Here is a 15,635-nt window from a genome sequence, read left to right as displayed (position 1 = left end):
CACAACCACTCTTGTCCCAAAGCCTTGCACTTTGTTTTCCCATTCCAAGTATCTGATTCTGTTTTAAGACCATAAGGAGGAGGAGCAGTCCATTCGGCCCCTCGAGCCTGTTCCACCCTTCAATAGGATCCCACATTCATCATCCACTTTCCCCTTAACCCCTGAGTTCCGTCCTGATTACAAACCCATCTCAGCCTTAACACTGAATGACTCTGCCCCCACACCTCTCTGTGGCAAGGAGTTCCAAAGGCACAACCCTTCTCCTCATCCCAGTCTGACCTGGGTGTCCCTTCTCCTGAGACCATGCCCCCAGAATCTCCCATGTGGGTCACATCCTACCAGCATTTACCCTGTTGGGCCCCCATGATCTATTTCAATAAGATCGCCTCTCATTCTTCCAAACAATGAGACTTTATTACTGCATCTGTTTGCACTGTCCTTTCAGACATCCATTCCAAGTTGCAACTTGCTGTGTGGGGGAAAAAAAATTCTCCCCAACTTCCCCGTCTTCGCCGAGTATTGGGGAGTCTGCTCCTGAACAGTTTCTCCCAACCTGCACTACAAAAGCCTCTCAAAGTTTTAAAATGTCCCCTTAACCCCAGGAGATGCTCTGCCCTGGTACACTGATGGGATTCAGATGTCCAACTAGTTGGAGCAAGGACTCTCCTTATCCCCCTGAGCTTCCCGGTGCTCACCCACGGTAGTAGAAGCTGACCCACTCTCTTCCCCGACTCTTCGCCCATTTGTTCTCCAGTCAATACAAGGTTAATGGCTGGACTCTTAGCAGTGCGGAGGAACAGAGGGATCTTGGGGTCCACATCCATAGATCCCTCAAGGTTGCCGTGCAGGTCGATAGGGTTGTTGAGAAGGCATATGATGTGTGGGCCTTCATTAATCAGGGTATTGAGTTCAAGAGCCGTGAGGTGATGTTGCAGCTCTATAGAACTCTGGTCAGACCACACTTGGAGTATTGTGTTCAGTTTTGGTCGCCTCATCATAGGAAGGATGTAGAAGCTTTAGAGAGGATGCAGAGGAGATCTACCAGGATGCTGTCTGGATTGGAGAGAGTCTCATGAGGATAGGTTGAGCGAGCTGGGGCTTTTCTCTTTGGAGAGAAGGAGGATGAGAGGGGACTTGATAGAGGTGCACAAGATGATCAGAGGCATAGATTGAGTGGACAGTCAGAGACTTTTTCCCAGGGTGACAATGGCTAACATGAGGGGACATAATTTTAGGGTGATCGGAGGAAGGTATAAGGGGGATGTCAGGGTTAAGTTTTTTTTACACAAAGAGGTGTGGGTGCGTGGAACGCACTGCCTGCAGAGGTTGTGGGGGCAGATACATTAGGGACATTTAGGAGACTCTTAGGTAGCCACATGAATGATAGAGAAATGGAGGGCTATGTGGGCGGGAAGGGTTAGATAGAGCTTAGAGCAGGATAAAATGTCGGCACAACATTGTGGGCCAAAGGGCCTGTACTGTGCTGTAATGTTCTATGTTCTGCTCGTTAAGGAGAGGGCGAGGTGGAGCCCTTGGCGTGTGTTCTAACGTGGCATCAACAGTAGCTGTATGAAATCAAAACCACGACTTTTCCTCACAAACCGGGGCTGTTACCTGCTCTCGGGCGTGCATCGAACAGCGAGGAAACTCCTTCAGGAGAGAGTGAAGTTTCAAGCCTTCACCCGGCTCTGGTCATCAGCTGCACGGACAGAAACAGCAGGGCAGGGTCGGGGTGACCAACCCGCCGGGATTGGCCTGGAGTATCTGGGGGAAGGTGCAGCAAACAGAACAGGGGAAAGCAAGGCGGCACAAGAGACTGCAGATGCCGGAATATCACCGAGCGCCAGAGGAACTCAGCGAGTCAGGCAGCATCTGTGGGGGGGTGGGAGAGATGGATGGTCGACGTTTCAGGCCAAGACCCTTCACCTGGGACTGGACTCGAGAAGAAGACGTTTTCCTGCCCCCGTCTCCATGCACATTAGAGACGCGTCGGATTGAAGGGAAGTGTTTCAAGGTCAGCGAAGAACTTGCTGGCGCTCTCTTTGGCTGGCAGTTCGGTAGGGTGTTTGCGAGCAGGGGCGGCGAATTGACCGATGGCTGTGTGTTATTATGTGTTATTATGTAGTTATAATAAAGAACTACAGTTCCCAGTAGGCAATGCAAGGGGTCACATGGGGGGAACAGAAAGTGGCTGTAAAAAGAGAGGGAAAGCAAGCCAGCTGGTGTTGGTTAATAAAATGTTCAGATGTTAAACCCACGCGAAGTTTGTCTCTTGATGAAGAACAAACATGACATGGTGCCAGAAGTTGGTGTGAGGCCTGAAGAGGAAGAGTAGATGAATACTGTGTGTAATTGAGAAAGAGACTCAGTGAGTACGAGAGAAAAGCTGTAATAAGACGGAGAAAAAGCCGGCCGGCGTGGCGAGGGAGCACGTTGTTCCTGAAGTTCAGCAGTCACCGGATTTGCCGAGAGAGATTCAGGTGAGAGGCCGAGAGTTCCCGTTATGGAAAAGCTAAGTCCTCCCGCACCCATGCAGTTTACTGGCAATCTAAACAATAATTGGAAATGCTTCAAACAGCGATTCAACATATGTTTAGATGCTAGTGGAGCAGGAGAGAACAATGAAAAATTGAAAGCGTCTATTTTTCTGCACGTGATTGGCGAAGATGCTTTGGACATTTACAATAGCTTTCAAATTGATGAGACAGCTTTTGAGTTGGGCACTTTGATGAAAAAATTTGAGAGTATTTTATCCCAAGTAAAAACATCACATTTGAGAGAGATAAATATTTTCCTGTGACCAGAAACAAGGTGTTAGCTTCAACCAATGCTTAGCTGAGCTTCACACACTGAGTAAGTCTTGTGAATTTGGAGATTTGAGAAACTCACTAGTCAAAGACAGAATAGTTGGTGGAATTCCAGATAATGGACTCAGAGAAAGACTGTTGCATGAAAAAGATTTGACCCTGGAAAAGGCGGTGACTATGTGCAGGTCAGCAGAAACCACATGAGCACAAGCTAAGGAGCTACACAGGGCAGACATAACAGTGCGTGCTGTAAAAACAAAGAAGCAGCACACAAGGCATTTCTGAAAGCCACAGCAAAGCAAAGAGGAAGGCTCAAACAGCAAATGCAGCAGATGTGGAGGTAGACAAATTCCAAAGATGTGTCCTGCTTATGGGAAGTCCTACAATAGCTGTGGGAAGAAGAATCACTTTGCAAGGTGCTGCAAAGCTGGGGCTAACAAGAGAAAGGTGTACACAGTTGATGAGGAAATGGAGGAATTCTTTGTGGATTCTGGACAGACTGTGGCTGCTGGTAAAACAGAATGGATTGTTCCAGTAACTGTGAATGGACAGTAATTCCAATCAAGCTTGACACCAGAGCTCAGGTGAATCTGTTATCCATGGATGATTATAAGACTCTCAGAGTAAGATTTACCCTGTGAAGTTAAAAGTGACAGGCTACACTGGAGAGAAAGTTCCAGTAAAAGGGGGCTGTATAGTGACCTTTAAGCACAAGGGGCAGCACTTAAAATCACAGCTGCAGATTGTAGAAAAGAGAGTACAGCAAATATTAGGTCTGAGTGCATGTGAAAAGAGATCATGTCCTGGTTTTCAGGTGCCAAATGGTTTAGCAAGCTCAACACATCATCTAGATTTTGGCAGAGGAAGCTTGATGAGGCAAGTTCGAGATTGTGTACTTTTAACACACCACAGGGAAGATATCACTATCTTCAGCTGCCATATGGGATCCTGTCCGCACCAGGTCTGCCAGAAAACTATCCACATGATTTTCGAGGGCGTACCTGGTGTCGAGACCATGATGGATGACATCATCGTCTGGGGGTCCACCAAGGAGGAACGTGATACTTGACTGAGACAAGTGCTTGACATGACAAGGAATGTCAATTTGAAATTAAAGAGAAATGTGAGTTTGGTGTAAAGATCCTTGAAGCCTGACCCAAGAAATACGTCAGCCATCGAAAACATGGAGAGGCCCCAAAACAAAGAGGAGGTGAGGCGTTTCTTAGGGATGGTGACTTACTTGGCTGAGTTCATCCCTCAACTGCCAACAGTGTCAGCACCACTTAGGTCACTCCTTGAGCAACAAAATGAATGGATTTGGTCTCATGAGCAAGAAGAGTTTCCAGACATTTAAGAGGGTCCTAACCGAAGAGCCCGTGCTGAAGTTTTATGATCCGGAAAGGTGTATCAGGATATCAGCTGATGCGTCCCAGCACGGCCTTGGATCAGTACTGCTGCAGCAGCATGATGGCACATGGCAACCTGTGGCCTATGCATCAAGGGCTTTAACAAATGTGGAAGCCAACTATGCACAGATAGAGAAAGAGCTTCTCGGCACTACATATGCATGTGAAAAGTTTCATCAGTACATCGATGGGCAAGCTATTGAAGTAGAGACAGACCATAAACCATTGGTCTCAATTATGTCCAAACCACTGAATGACTGTCCCATGAGGATACAGTGCATGTTGATAAGGCTGCAGAAATATGATGTGAAGATGATCTACACACCAGGAAAATATATGTTTGCTGCTGATGCTCTGTCTTGAGCAGTCGACAAGACAGAAAAAAGTGACCAACAGGTTAATGCAGACATACAGGCCTATGTTGACATGATTGTCACCTCTCTTCCAGTATCTCCGGGTAGAACAGAGCAGATTAGGAAAGCAGCAGAGGCAGATGAAACAATGTACTCAAGTACTCAAGGATACAATACGGAAAGGATGGCCAGCAGCGAAGGATGACTGTCCAATGTGTATTTGGGATTATTGGGCATGCAGAGCTGAACTGTCAGTAGTGAAAGATATGGTCTTCAAAGGGAACAGGTTTGTGATTCCAGTGTCACTACGCAAGGAGATGCTCCAGAAGATACATGAAGGGCATCTTGGGGAGGAAAAATGTAAACGTGGAGCACGTGAAGTGATGTACTGGCCAAGAATGAACCGAGACATCAGCTGGACCACTGCTTCATGTGAAATATGCCTTACCTACAGACCAAAGCAGCAAGCAGAACCACTTACACCGCACCCTGTATCAGACAGGCCGTATTTCAGAGTTGGAGTGGATTTGTTTGACTGTAATGGGAAGAGCCATATTGTTGTAACAGACTACTTTTCCAATTACCCAGAGGTTGCGACACTGCAATCAACGTCCAGCAAAACTATCACGTTCCTGAAAGCTGTGTTTGCGAGGCATGGAGTTCCATGTGAAGTAGTATCAGACAATGGTCCACAATTTTCGAGCTGTGAATTTGAATCCTTTGCCAATGTTTGGGGGTTTCGACATATAACCTCAAGCCCACATCACCCAAAATCTAATGGCCTAGCAGAGAGTTCAGTTAAGGTGGTGAAGAAAGCGCAAGGTGGACGAGAGGATTTCCACAGAGGTCTAATGATTTACAGAAGTGTGCCACTGCAGAACGGCCTTTCACCAGCCTAAATACTGATGGGTCGACGCATACGCACTAACCTTCCAATACATGAAAACCTGTCGACACCTGAAGGAGCACACAAGGTCAAACAGGCTAAAGAGGAAGGGAAAGAAAAACAGAAACAGAATCACAAGACAGCGAAAAGCCTTCCAGTCCTGAAGCCTGGGGATCAAGTGCGAATCCGAGATCATGATTCTGACTCATGGTCCATGCAAGGAGTTGTGCAAGAGGAAGTAAATCCACATTCATCCCAGATCCAGACAGAGTGAGGGACACCTCTGAGGAGGAACCGCGTGGATCTCCAATCACAAGCTCCAACCCATGACTGTGACCCATTCCGTGTCAGTACACCAAAGGGGCCAGCATATGGAGGAAATGATCATGAGGACCAGAGTTCCCAGGAAAACACCAATGCAGCAAATGAAAGCAACACACCTGGGGAAACAAGTCCCAGACCAAAAAGGACCATTAAGCCACCTCAGAGACTGATTGAAAGCTGCTGAGTGGACAAGGGTTCTTGGCAGGTTTATAAGGACAAGTATTGTGTTTGTTTTTCTTTAAAGGGGGAAGATGTGTTATTATGTAGTTATAATAAAGAACTACAGTTCCCAGTAGGCAATGCAAGGGGTCACATGGGGGGAACAGAAAGTGGCTGTAAAAAGAGAGGGAAAGCAAGCCAGCTGGTGTTGGTTAATAAAATGTTCAGATGTTAAACCCACGCGAAGTTTGTCTCTTGATGAAGAACAAACAGAACAGGCAGGACCGTTGGGGGTGAGGGCAGGAGGTTGGGTGATAGAGTCTCCAGGAACACATCCAACTCTAGGAGCCGTGTAGTGGGTGTTGGCAGTGAAGACCACGCGGTGTTGTATACCTCAAAGTCATGCTTTATTTCCAGTGACCAGTAGATTTTTCTTTTAAAAAACACATACATTCAGACACATTTAATAGTTTCAAGGAACATGCAAGCACTACCTAAAAGTGTTCTGTCTCGGTGGGTACCAGTAGAAAATTCAAAGGCGGGAGAGACGTTTGTGTGTCAGTCCTAACACAAGAGCTCTCTTTGTATTTAGTCCAGTGTTTTGATTCACAATTTTAAATATAAAAAGCATGTTGGATGTCAGCGGGACACCGGAGGCGGATTGGTTCAATCGGAGGGAAGATTCCTCACTGGGAGTGCTGCTACATGTGGTTCTGGAGCTTGGAGACTGTGGGCGCCAGCCCCGCACCAGGGACTGGGCCAATGCTCCCGGCGCCAGAACCAGGGCCGTGCTCTCTTGTGAGGGAGCTCCCTCTGTTCTCCTGGTGACCTTCCGGGGGCGGACAGCACCTTGATTTGACATCTGGGCTACTCTCAGAGCTGGCTTCACAGCACAGAGCAGCTCAAAGTCTCTGAACCCAGCGCGCAATCTCGGGCCTTTCTGGGAAGTTGGAGAGGGTGAGGGCAGAGATGGAGGATCGGGCAGAGGAGGAGGGTGAGGGCAGAGGTGGAGGGTGGGGGCAGAGGGTAGGGGCAGAGGAGGAGGGTGGGGGGCGGAGGGTGGGGCAGAGATGCAGGGTAAGGGCAGAGGAAGAGGGTGGGACCAGGAGGAGAGGGTGGGGGCAGAGGAAGGGCTGATTCCAGTGGTGGTGGGGAGGGGGCACATTGACCACCAGCCACACTGTCCCTTCCCTGAGTGTCACACAGCCAACAGCTCGGGGAGAGCCGCTGCCTCCCAGCGCCGGAGACCCCGGTTCAATCCTGACCCCCGGTGCTTCATGGCTTTTCCCCACCAGCACCAACCCCCCCAACCATCACACCACTACACCCCCAACCCCACACACCCACCACACCACCCCGCCCACCACCACCCCACACACTCTCACACGCCCACCACCACACACCCCCCCCCACACACACCACCCCCCATCACCACCCCGGGCGCTCCATTTTCCCCATAGATGTGCGGGTTGGTGGGTGAATTGGCCGCTGTAATCTGGAGGGGGGAGGGAATGGGAATGTGGGGAGAATAAAATAGGACGAGTGTGCATGGTTGAAGGTTGCACGGAGTCGGCGGGCCGAAGGGCTGTCTGACTCTCCGACAATGGGTGCGACCCCTGGTCCGGGTTCGGGACCCGGGGGCGGTCTCCACACGGGACAGCGCGCCGGCCAAGCCCACCCGGAGTTGTCCGGGCGGGTCCCCGCCAGTCCCCCGCTCACGGTTCCCGGTGGAGGAAGGCTCTCCCACCGCGGCCGCCCGGGACACCGACACCCTCCCCGTCCTCCGCCGGCGGCCCCGGGACTGCTGACCGGAGCCCTTAGAACTCAGTACCGGCGGGGAGTGGGGAGCGCCGGGCGGCGGGAGGGAGCGCCAGGCGTGGGGGTAGAGAGAGCGGGGGTGAGCGCCGGGGGTTGGGGGGGGGGGGGGGGCAGAGGGCCGGGCGGGAAGGGGATGAGCGCGGGGGTGGGGGGAGAGCGCCGGGCGGAGGGACGGAGCGCCGGGGGGTGGGGGGGAGGAAGCGCCAGGCGTTGGGTGGGGGGGGGGAAGAGCGGGGGTGAGTGCCGGGGGGGGGGCAGAGTGCCGGGGGGGAGCACCAGGCGTTGGGTGGGGGGGGAGCGGAGGTAGGCGTGGGGGCGGGGGGGGGGGAGAGCGGGGGTGAGTGCCGGGGGGGGGGGCAGAGTGCCAGGTGGGGAGGGGATGAGCGCCGGGGGGGGGGGGGGGAGAGCGCCAGGCGGAGGGACGGAGCGCCGGGGGGGGGGGGGGGGGGTGGGGGGAAGCGCCAGGCGTTGGGTGGGGGGGGGGGAGAGCGGGGGTGAGTGCCGGGGGGGCAGAGTGCCGGGTGGGGAGGGGATGAGCGCCGGGGGGGGGGGGAAGCGCCAGGCGTTGGGTGGGGGGTGGGGAGCGGAGGTAGGCGTGGGGGCGGGGGGGGGAGAGCGGGGGTGAGTGCCGGGGGGGGCAGAGTGCCGGGGGGGGGGAGAGCGCTGGGCAGGGGGCGGGGGAGAGAGCGCCGGGCGGGAAGGTGGGGGGGGGGTGGGGTGGGGGGTGGAAGAGCATAAAGCGGTCAGGAGTTGTGATGGGACATTGCAGGCGGCGGGACGGTTCAGGCGGTCAAAGGCAGCACGTCACCGAGTGACCCAGGGCTCGGATGCACCGCCTGGTGGGGGGGGGGGGGTAGGGGTGGGGGAGCGGACAGGAGGAAAAGCAGCTTCTCAACTGCGTGAGGCATCACCGAGAGACCGGCGGAGCCGCCCAGCGCCAGGGGCCAGCCGGTGGACAGGTGCACCGTACAACCGATGCCCCCTCAACACTGCACCCGGGCAGCGCGGTGTATCGGCAGGGTGGAACACACACCCCCACCCCTCAACCCCGGACCAATCCCACTGTCCCACCACCAACCCAAACCTCCGGGCAATGAACTATCAGCCACGTCCCCGTCGGCGGCACAATGTGTCAGACAACACGTCTTTGGAAATATCGGTAGGAAATAGGCACCCATATGTGATATGAGCGATCCGTGTCTTCCTGCCTCTCGCCAGAAAAGGTTGCTGTTCCTCTGAAAACCCTGGCAACCTCCAGGAAGGGGGGTCTCCGCGGCACTAGAAGGAATGCGAGAAGGTGGCGGCAGAGGTCCGGGAGCCCTTGCTCCGGCTCTGCCCCGAGAACCCGGGATCCGGCCGCTCCTCTACCGGCTCCTCCTTCTTGCTGACTCGGAAGCGGCCGAGGAAGGCGATGGCGAGCCGGTCCCATTCCTCGGGCAGCAGGAGGAGCAGGAAGCCCAGGCAGATGATCAGCACGGCCACCACTCTCACCCCGTTGAAGATGATGTCGCTGGAGTAGGCGTCCGCCACTGGGAGGGAGGGAGGGAGGGAGGGAGGGAGAGAGAGAGAGGGAGAGAAGGGAAGAGAGACAAGGAGAGAGAGAGGGGGAGGTGGAGGGAGAGGGAGAGAGAGAGGGAGGGGAGAAAGGGGGGAGAGAGGAGGTGGGAGAGGGGAAGGTGGAGGGAGAGAGGGAGGGGGAGACGGGGGGAGAGAGAGGGAGGGGGAGACGGGGGGAGAGAGAGGGAGGGGAGAAAGGGGGGAGAGAGGAGGTGGGAGAGGGGGGAGGTGGAGGGAGAGAGGGAGGGGGAGACGGGGGGAGAAAGAGGGAGGGGAGAAAGGGGGGAGAGAGGACGTGGGAGGGGGAGTGAGAGATAGAGACGAGAGGCGGCCTTAGTGTGTTGGGGTTGGGGTCCCGCTTTTCCCCCCTCCACCGCTCCCACCATCTACTGCCCAGAGGATGTGGTGGGTAGGGAGGGAGGGAGGGGCGAGTTGAGGTCATCCCTTGGTGGCCCCAGCTTCCCCTCAGGGCCCCCTGGTTTCTCCAGGGCAGCGGAGTAGATCGGCAACCGTTTCCCCCATCCCACCCAGACACTCTCTCCACATCCACACTGCACCCCCTCTGCCTCACCCCCTTCCTCCGCCTCCTCCACACCTCCTGCTCCCGCTGTCCCCCACCCCCCCCCCCACCTCAACACGGGGCAGCCCCAAACCAAATTCACCCCCACCACCTGGACCAGGTCCCAGCCCATGACCGCCCTGCTCACATCGGGCCGGTCATTCATCCAGACGCCTCGCCTCTGCCCCACCTGTTTCCCCAGCTCTCAGCTGCCTCTCACCACTCGCCGTCTCCTGGTGCCAACCTCCGCGGGTGGGGTGTCCGATTCCACACAGAGCTCCATCCACTGAAACCTCCACTCTCACCCTCACGGCACCCTCGATCGCTGCCACCTCGACTGCTCCGGTGTGTACCTGTGTTACATCCGAGGCAGGACCAGCACAAAACTGCCCCAGCTGAACACGTGGAGTTTGGCTGCCACAGGCAATCATTCCCCAGCACTCAGAGGCAACTCACTGAGGGGGACCGGGACATTAACGTCTCCAGGTGTCGGGTCTGGGGCCGTGACCAGCGACTGCCCACACACTGCGACACTTGGGGCAGTTTCTCTGTGCAGGTTCACAGTCAACACCTGGTCAGCCGCTGGTCAGACCCCTGCTCACAGGTCGCTCCTGGCTCCATGCAAACATCTCCCCTGGTCATCGGGGACAATCCAAACCCTGCTGCCCGTGAGCCTCACAGGTACCAGGTCCCCGGTCACTCACCGTCCCACCGACACAGTCCCCAGTCACTCACGGCCCCACCTCACCGACACAGTCCCCAGTCACCTCTAATCCTGACCCCACTGATATATAGTCATGGTCACACGTACCCCTGACCCCTCTGGTTCAGCGATGCCTACATGTTGACATTCTCACTGTTGTGGTCAGGTCCCACTGTGTACCTGGCCTCCTTTCTTTGTTGCACTTGCTTCCTTCCTGAAATCTGTTGTAAAGTATCTGATATCATGGTATCGAGAATGACTGAGCAGTGTCAACATGGTTTTATGGATGTGATCTTGTGTATCTGATCTCCTGGCGTTCCCTGAGGATGCATCTCGTAAGTGAATGCGGGGAACCAGCTGAGATTGATTTGGATTTTCAGGACAAGCTCCTGTGTAGGCGATGGTGCACAAGGGTTAGAGCTCACAGAATTACGGGTACTATTCTGGCACAAATTGAGAGCTGTTTATCAGATGGAAATCAGAGTGTAGCAAGGAGAGGGTCCTGTTCAGATGGCAGGCTGTGACTGGTGGGATGTGGAATGGATTAGTGGTCGGGCCCCAGCTATTCACAGTCTCTCACAATGATTTGGCTGAGGGGGCCAAATGTCATATTATGGAGTCATACAGCACGGAAACAGGCCCTTCGGCCCAACTGGGCCATGCCAATCAGTATGCCCCATTCAAGCTGGTCCCATTTGCCAGCGTTTGGCCCATAACCTTTAAACCTTTCCTATCCACCTGCAACCGTCTTTTAAAAGTTGTTATTGTACCTGACTCAACCACTTCCTCTGGCAGCTCATTCCACATAGAATACACCCTTTGTGTAATAAAGTTACCCCTCAAGTTCCTGTTAAATCTTTCCCCCTCACCTCAAATCCTGGGAAAAAGACTGAGTGCATTCACCCTATCTATGCCCCTCGTGATTTTATACACCTCTATAAGATCACCTCTCAGTCTCCTACGCTCCAAGGAAAAAAGTCCTAACCTGTCCAACCTCTCCCTATAACTTAGTCCCTCGAGTCCTGGCAGCATCCTTCTAAACCTTTTCTGCACTCTTTCTAGTTTAATAACATCCTTCCTATAGTGGGGCGACCAAAACTGAACACAATACTCCCAAGTGTGGCCTCACCAGCATCCTGTAGAACCGCACCATGACCTCCCAACTTTTATACTGTCGAAGGCCAGTGTGCCAAGAAACTTCTTCACCACCCTGTCTCCCTGTGACTCCACCTTCAGGGAACTATGTACCTGTACGCCTAGGTCCCTCTGTTCTACAACACTCCCCAGGGCCCTACTGTTCACTGTGAAAGTCCTACCTGGATTTCATTTTCCAAAGTGCAACACCTCGCACTTATCCGAATTAAACTCCATTTGCCATTCCTCGACCCACTTACTCAGCTGATCAAGATCCCCCTGTAATTTTTCATAACCTTCTTCACTGTGCACTATACCACCTATTTTAGTGTCACCTGCAAACTTACTAACTATGCCTTGTACATTCTCATCCAAATCGTCCAGCAGCAACCCCTGAGGCACACCACTAGTCACAGGCCTCCAGTCCGAGAAACAACCTTCCACTAACACCCTCTGCTTTGCACCATCAAGCCAGTTGTGAATCCAATCATCCAGCTCCCCCTGGATTCCATGTGATCTAACCTTCCATAGCAGCCCATCATGTGGAACCTTAGCACAGGTCTACCACCCGGCCCTCATCAACTTTCTTAGTCAACTCATCAAAACAAATGACGTTGGTAAGACATGATCTCCCACGCACAAAGCCATGCTGCTACCCCTCAACAACCCCTGTCTTTTCAGATGTACGTATATCTTGTCCCTCAGAATCCTCTCCAGTAACTTACCTCCCACAGATGTTACACTTACTGGTCTATAGTTCCCAGGTTTTTCTTTGCCGCCCTTCATTAATAAAGGCACAACATTCGCCATCCTCCAGTCAAAAGAGCTGGTCATTGACGGTACGGTGTACATGCACCCGTCTACATCAGTGGTGCTGAGGTCGAGAGGGTTGAGAGCTTCAAGTTCCTGGGAGTGAACATCACCAACAGCCTGTCCTGGTCAAATCACATGGATGCCATGGCCAAGAAAGCTCACCAGCGCCTCTACCTCCTCAGGAGGCTAAAGAAATTTGGTTTGTCCCCTTTGATTCTCACCAACTTTTACCGATGCACCACAGAAAGCGTCCTATCTGGATGTATCATGGCTTGGTACGGCAACTGCTCTGCCCAGGACTGCAAGAAACTGCAGAGAGTTGTGGACACAGCCCAGCGCATTACGGAAATCAGCCTTCCCTCCATGGACTCTGTCTATACCTCTCGCTGTCTTGGTGAAGCAGCCAGCATAATCAAAGATCCCACCCACCCAGGACATTCTCTCTTCTCTCCTCCGCCATTAGGCAGAAGATACAGGAGCCTGAGGGCACGTACCACCAGGCTCAAGGACAGCTTCTATCCCACTGTGATAAGACTATTGAACGGTTCCCTTATACGATGAGATGGACTCTGACCTCACAATCTACCTTGTTGTGACCTTGCACCTTATTGCACTGCACTTTCTCTGTAGCTGTGACATTTTACTCTGTACTGTTACTGTTTTTACCTGTACTTCATCAATGCACTCTGTACTAACTCAATGTAACCGCACCGTGTAATGAATTGACCTGCATGATCGGTTTGTAAGACAAGCTTTTCACTGTACCTCGGTACAAGTGACAATAATAAACTAATACCAATACCAATCCCACCCGCGGCTAATGGTGATGCAAATATCCCAGCCAGGACTTCCACAATTTCTTCTCCAGCCTCCCACAGTGTTCTTGGATTTACCTGGTCGGGCCCCAGAGATTTGTCTACCTTCATACCGTTTAAGACATCCAGCACTTCCTCTGCTGTAATGCTGACTGTCCCCAAGACTTCCCCATTTACTTTTCCTAGTTCTGAAGTCTTCTTGTCTCTCTCCACAGTAAAAACAGAGGAGAAATATTCATTAAGGGCCTTGCCCAGCTCCTGTGGCTCCACAAAAAGGTCTCCCCTTTGGTCTTTGAGGGGCTCTACTCTCTAGTTCGTCTTTTTCCCTTAATATAAAATCTCTTTGGATTTTCCATATCTTCTCTGCCAAAGCTATCTCATGCCCCCTTTTTGCCCCCCTGATTTCCTTCTGGAGTACACTCAATCCCAGCTGCCTGTACCTGACCCATGCCTCCTTTTTCCTTGCCAGGGCCTCAATATCCCTCATCGTCCAGGGCTCCCTACTCCTACCAGCCTTGCCCCTCATTCTAACAGGAATGTGCAGACCTTGAGCTCTCACTTTCTCACCTTTAAAAGCCTCCCACTTGCCTGTGGTCCCTTTGCCCGCAAACAACCTACTCCAATCAACCTTTGCAAGCTCCGTCAAAATTTGCCTTGCCCCATCTCAGAACGTGAACCTGTGGACCAGTTCTGTCCCTTTCCATAACCATTTTAAAACTAATAGAACAATGGTCACTGGTCCCAAAGTGCTCCCCCCACTGTCACCTGCCCCGCCCTCTCACCCAAGAGTAGGTCGAGCTTTGCCCCTTCCCTAATAGGGCCCTCCATATATTGTCCAAGGAAACTTTCCTGAGCACACTGAACAAGTTCCACCCCATCTAAGCCCTTAACATTTTGGCAGTCCCAGTCTATGTTAGGGATGTTAAAGTCCCCTATTATAACAACCCTATTATTCTTACAACTCTGCACAATCTCCCTGCATATTTGTTCTTCTAATTCCCGTTGACTATTTGGGGGCCTATAGTACAAACCCCGGTTGGCTGCCGGTTACCAGTGGTGTTCCGCAAGGGTCGGTGTTGGGGCCGCTTCTTTTTACACTGTATATCGATGGTTTAGGTTATGGAGTAAATGGTTTTGTGGCTAAGTTTGCAGACGACACCAAGATAGGTGGAGGAGTAGGGAGTATTGAAGAAACAGAAAGGTTGCAGAGAGACTTAGATAGTTTAGGAGAATGGGCAAAGAAATGGCAGATGAGATTCAATGTTGAGAAATGTGCGGTTGTACACTTTGGAAAAAGAAGTAAACGGGCAGATTATTATTTAGATGGGGAGAAAATTCAAAGTACAGAGGTGCAAAGGGACTTGGGGGGGGGTCCTCATGCAGGATACCCTAAAAGTTAACCACCAGTTTGGATCGGCGGTAAGAAAGGCGAACGCTATGTTGGCATTCATTTCGAGAGGTATAACGTATAAAAGTAAGGAAGTGTTGATGAGGCTCTATGGGGCACTGGTGAGGCCTCATTTGGAGTACTGTGCGCAGTTTTGGGCCCCTTATCTTAGGAAGGATGTACTGGTGTTGGAGAGGGTTCAGAGGAGATTTACGAGGATGATTCCCAGAATGAAAGGGCTTACATACGATGAGCATTTGTTGGCTCTTGGACTGTACTCAATGGAGTACAGAAGAATGAGAGGGGACCTCATAGAAACATTTTGAATGTTGGAAGGACTGGACAGAGTAGATGTGGCTAATTTGTTTCCCTTGGTGGGTGAGTCCAGGACTAGAGGCACAGTCTTAGAATTAGAGGGTACCCATTTTAGAACAGAAATGAGAAGAAATTTTTTTAGCCAGAGGGTCGTGGATTTGTGGATTTCGTTGCCACATACAGCTGTGGAGGCCCGATCATTGGGGGTGTTTAAGGCAGAGGTTGATAGGTACCTAATTAGACAAGGTATCAAGGGGTATGGGGAAAAGGCCGGGAAGTGTTTAGATGGGAATAGTTTAGCTCATGGTGAGGTAGCGGAGTGGACTCGATGGGCCGAATGGCCTACTTCTGCTCCTTTGTCTTGTGAACCCCAACAATGGGATCATCCCCTTCCTATTTCTCAGCTCCGCCCATAGAGCCTCACTGGATGATCCTTCAATAATTTCATCTCCTACTACTGCTGTGACATTCCCCTTAATCAAAAGTGCAACTCCTCCTGTTTCCTCTGCCTCTATCCCGCCTAAAGCACCTGTACCCCGGAACATTAGGCTGCCAATCCTGTCCCTCTCCTACCCACGTTGCCGTAGTGGCTATAATAT

General features: G+C 52.4%; 1 protein-coding gene across 4 annotated transcripts in view; it reads right to left on the bottom strand.

Moving 5' to 3' along the window:
* Positions 1-8,467: 8,467 nt before the first annotated feature.
* The window catches only part of slc35f3b (solute carrier family 35 member F3b), a 61,580-nt gene continuing 54,412 nt past the window's right edge, over positions 8,468-15,635 (bottom strand). For all 4 annotated transcript variants that reach the window (XM_052024558.1, XM_052024559.1, XM_052024560.1 and 1 more), the window contains one exon: positions 8,468-9,282. In XM_052024558.1, the coding sequence (XP_051880518.1) occupies positions 9,032-9,282 (251 nt within the window). In that variant the 3' untranslated portion in view covers positions 8,468-9,031. The remainder of the gene's footprint in view (positions 9,283-15,635) is intronic.

The sequence above is a fragment of the Pristis pectinata genome, chromosome 10 (assembly GCF_009764475.1).
Source record: "Pristis pectinata isolate sPriPec2 chromosome 10, sPriPec2.1.pri, whole genome shotgun sequence".
NCBI lineage: Eukaryota > Metazoa > Chordata > Chondrichthyes > Rhinopristiformes > Pristidae > Pristis > Pristis pectinata.
The sequence above is the reverse complement of the archived record's forward strand: the minus strand, read 5'-3'. Positions and strand labels throughout refer to the sequence as shown.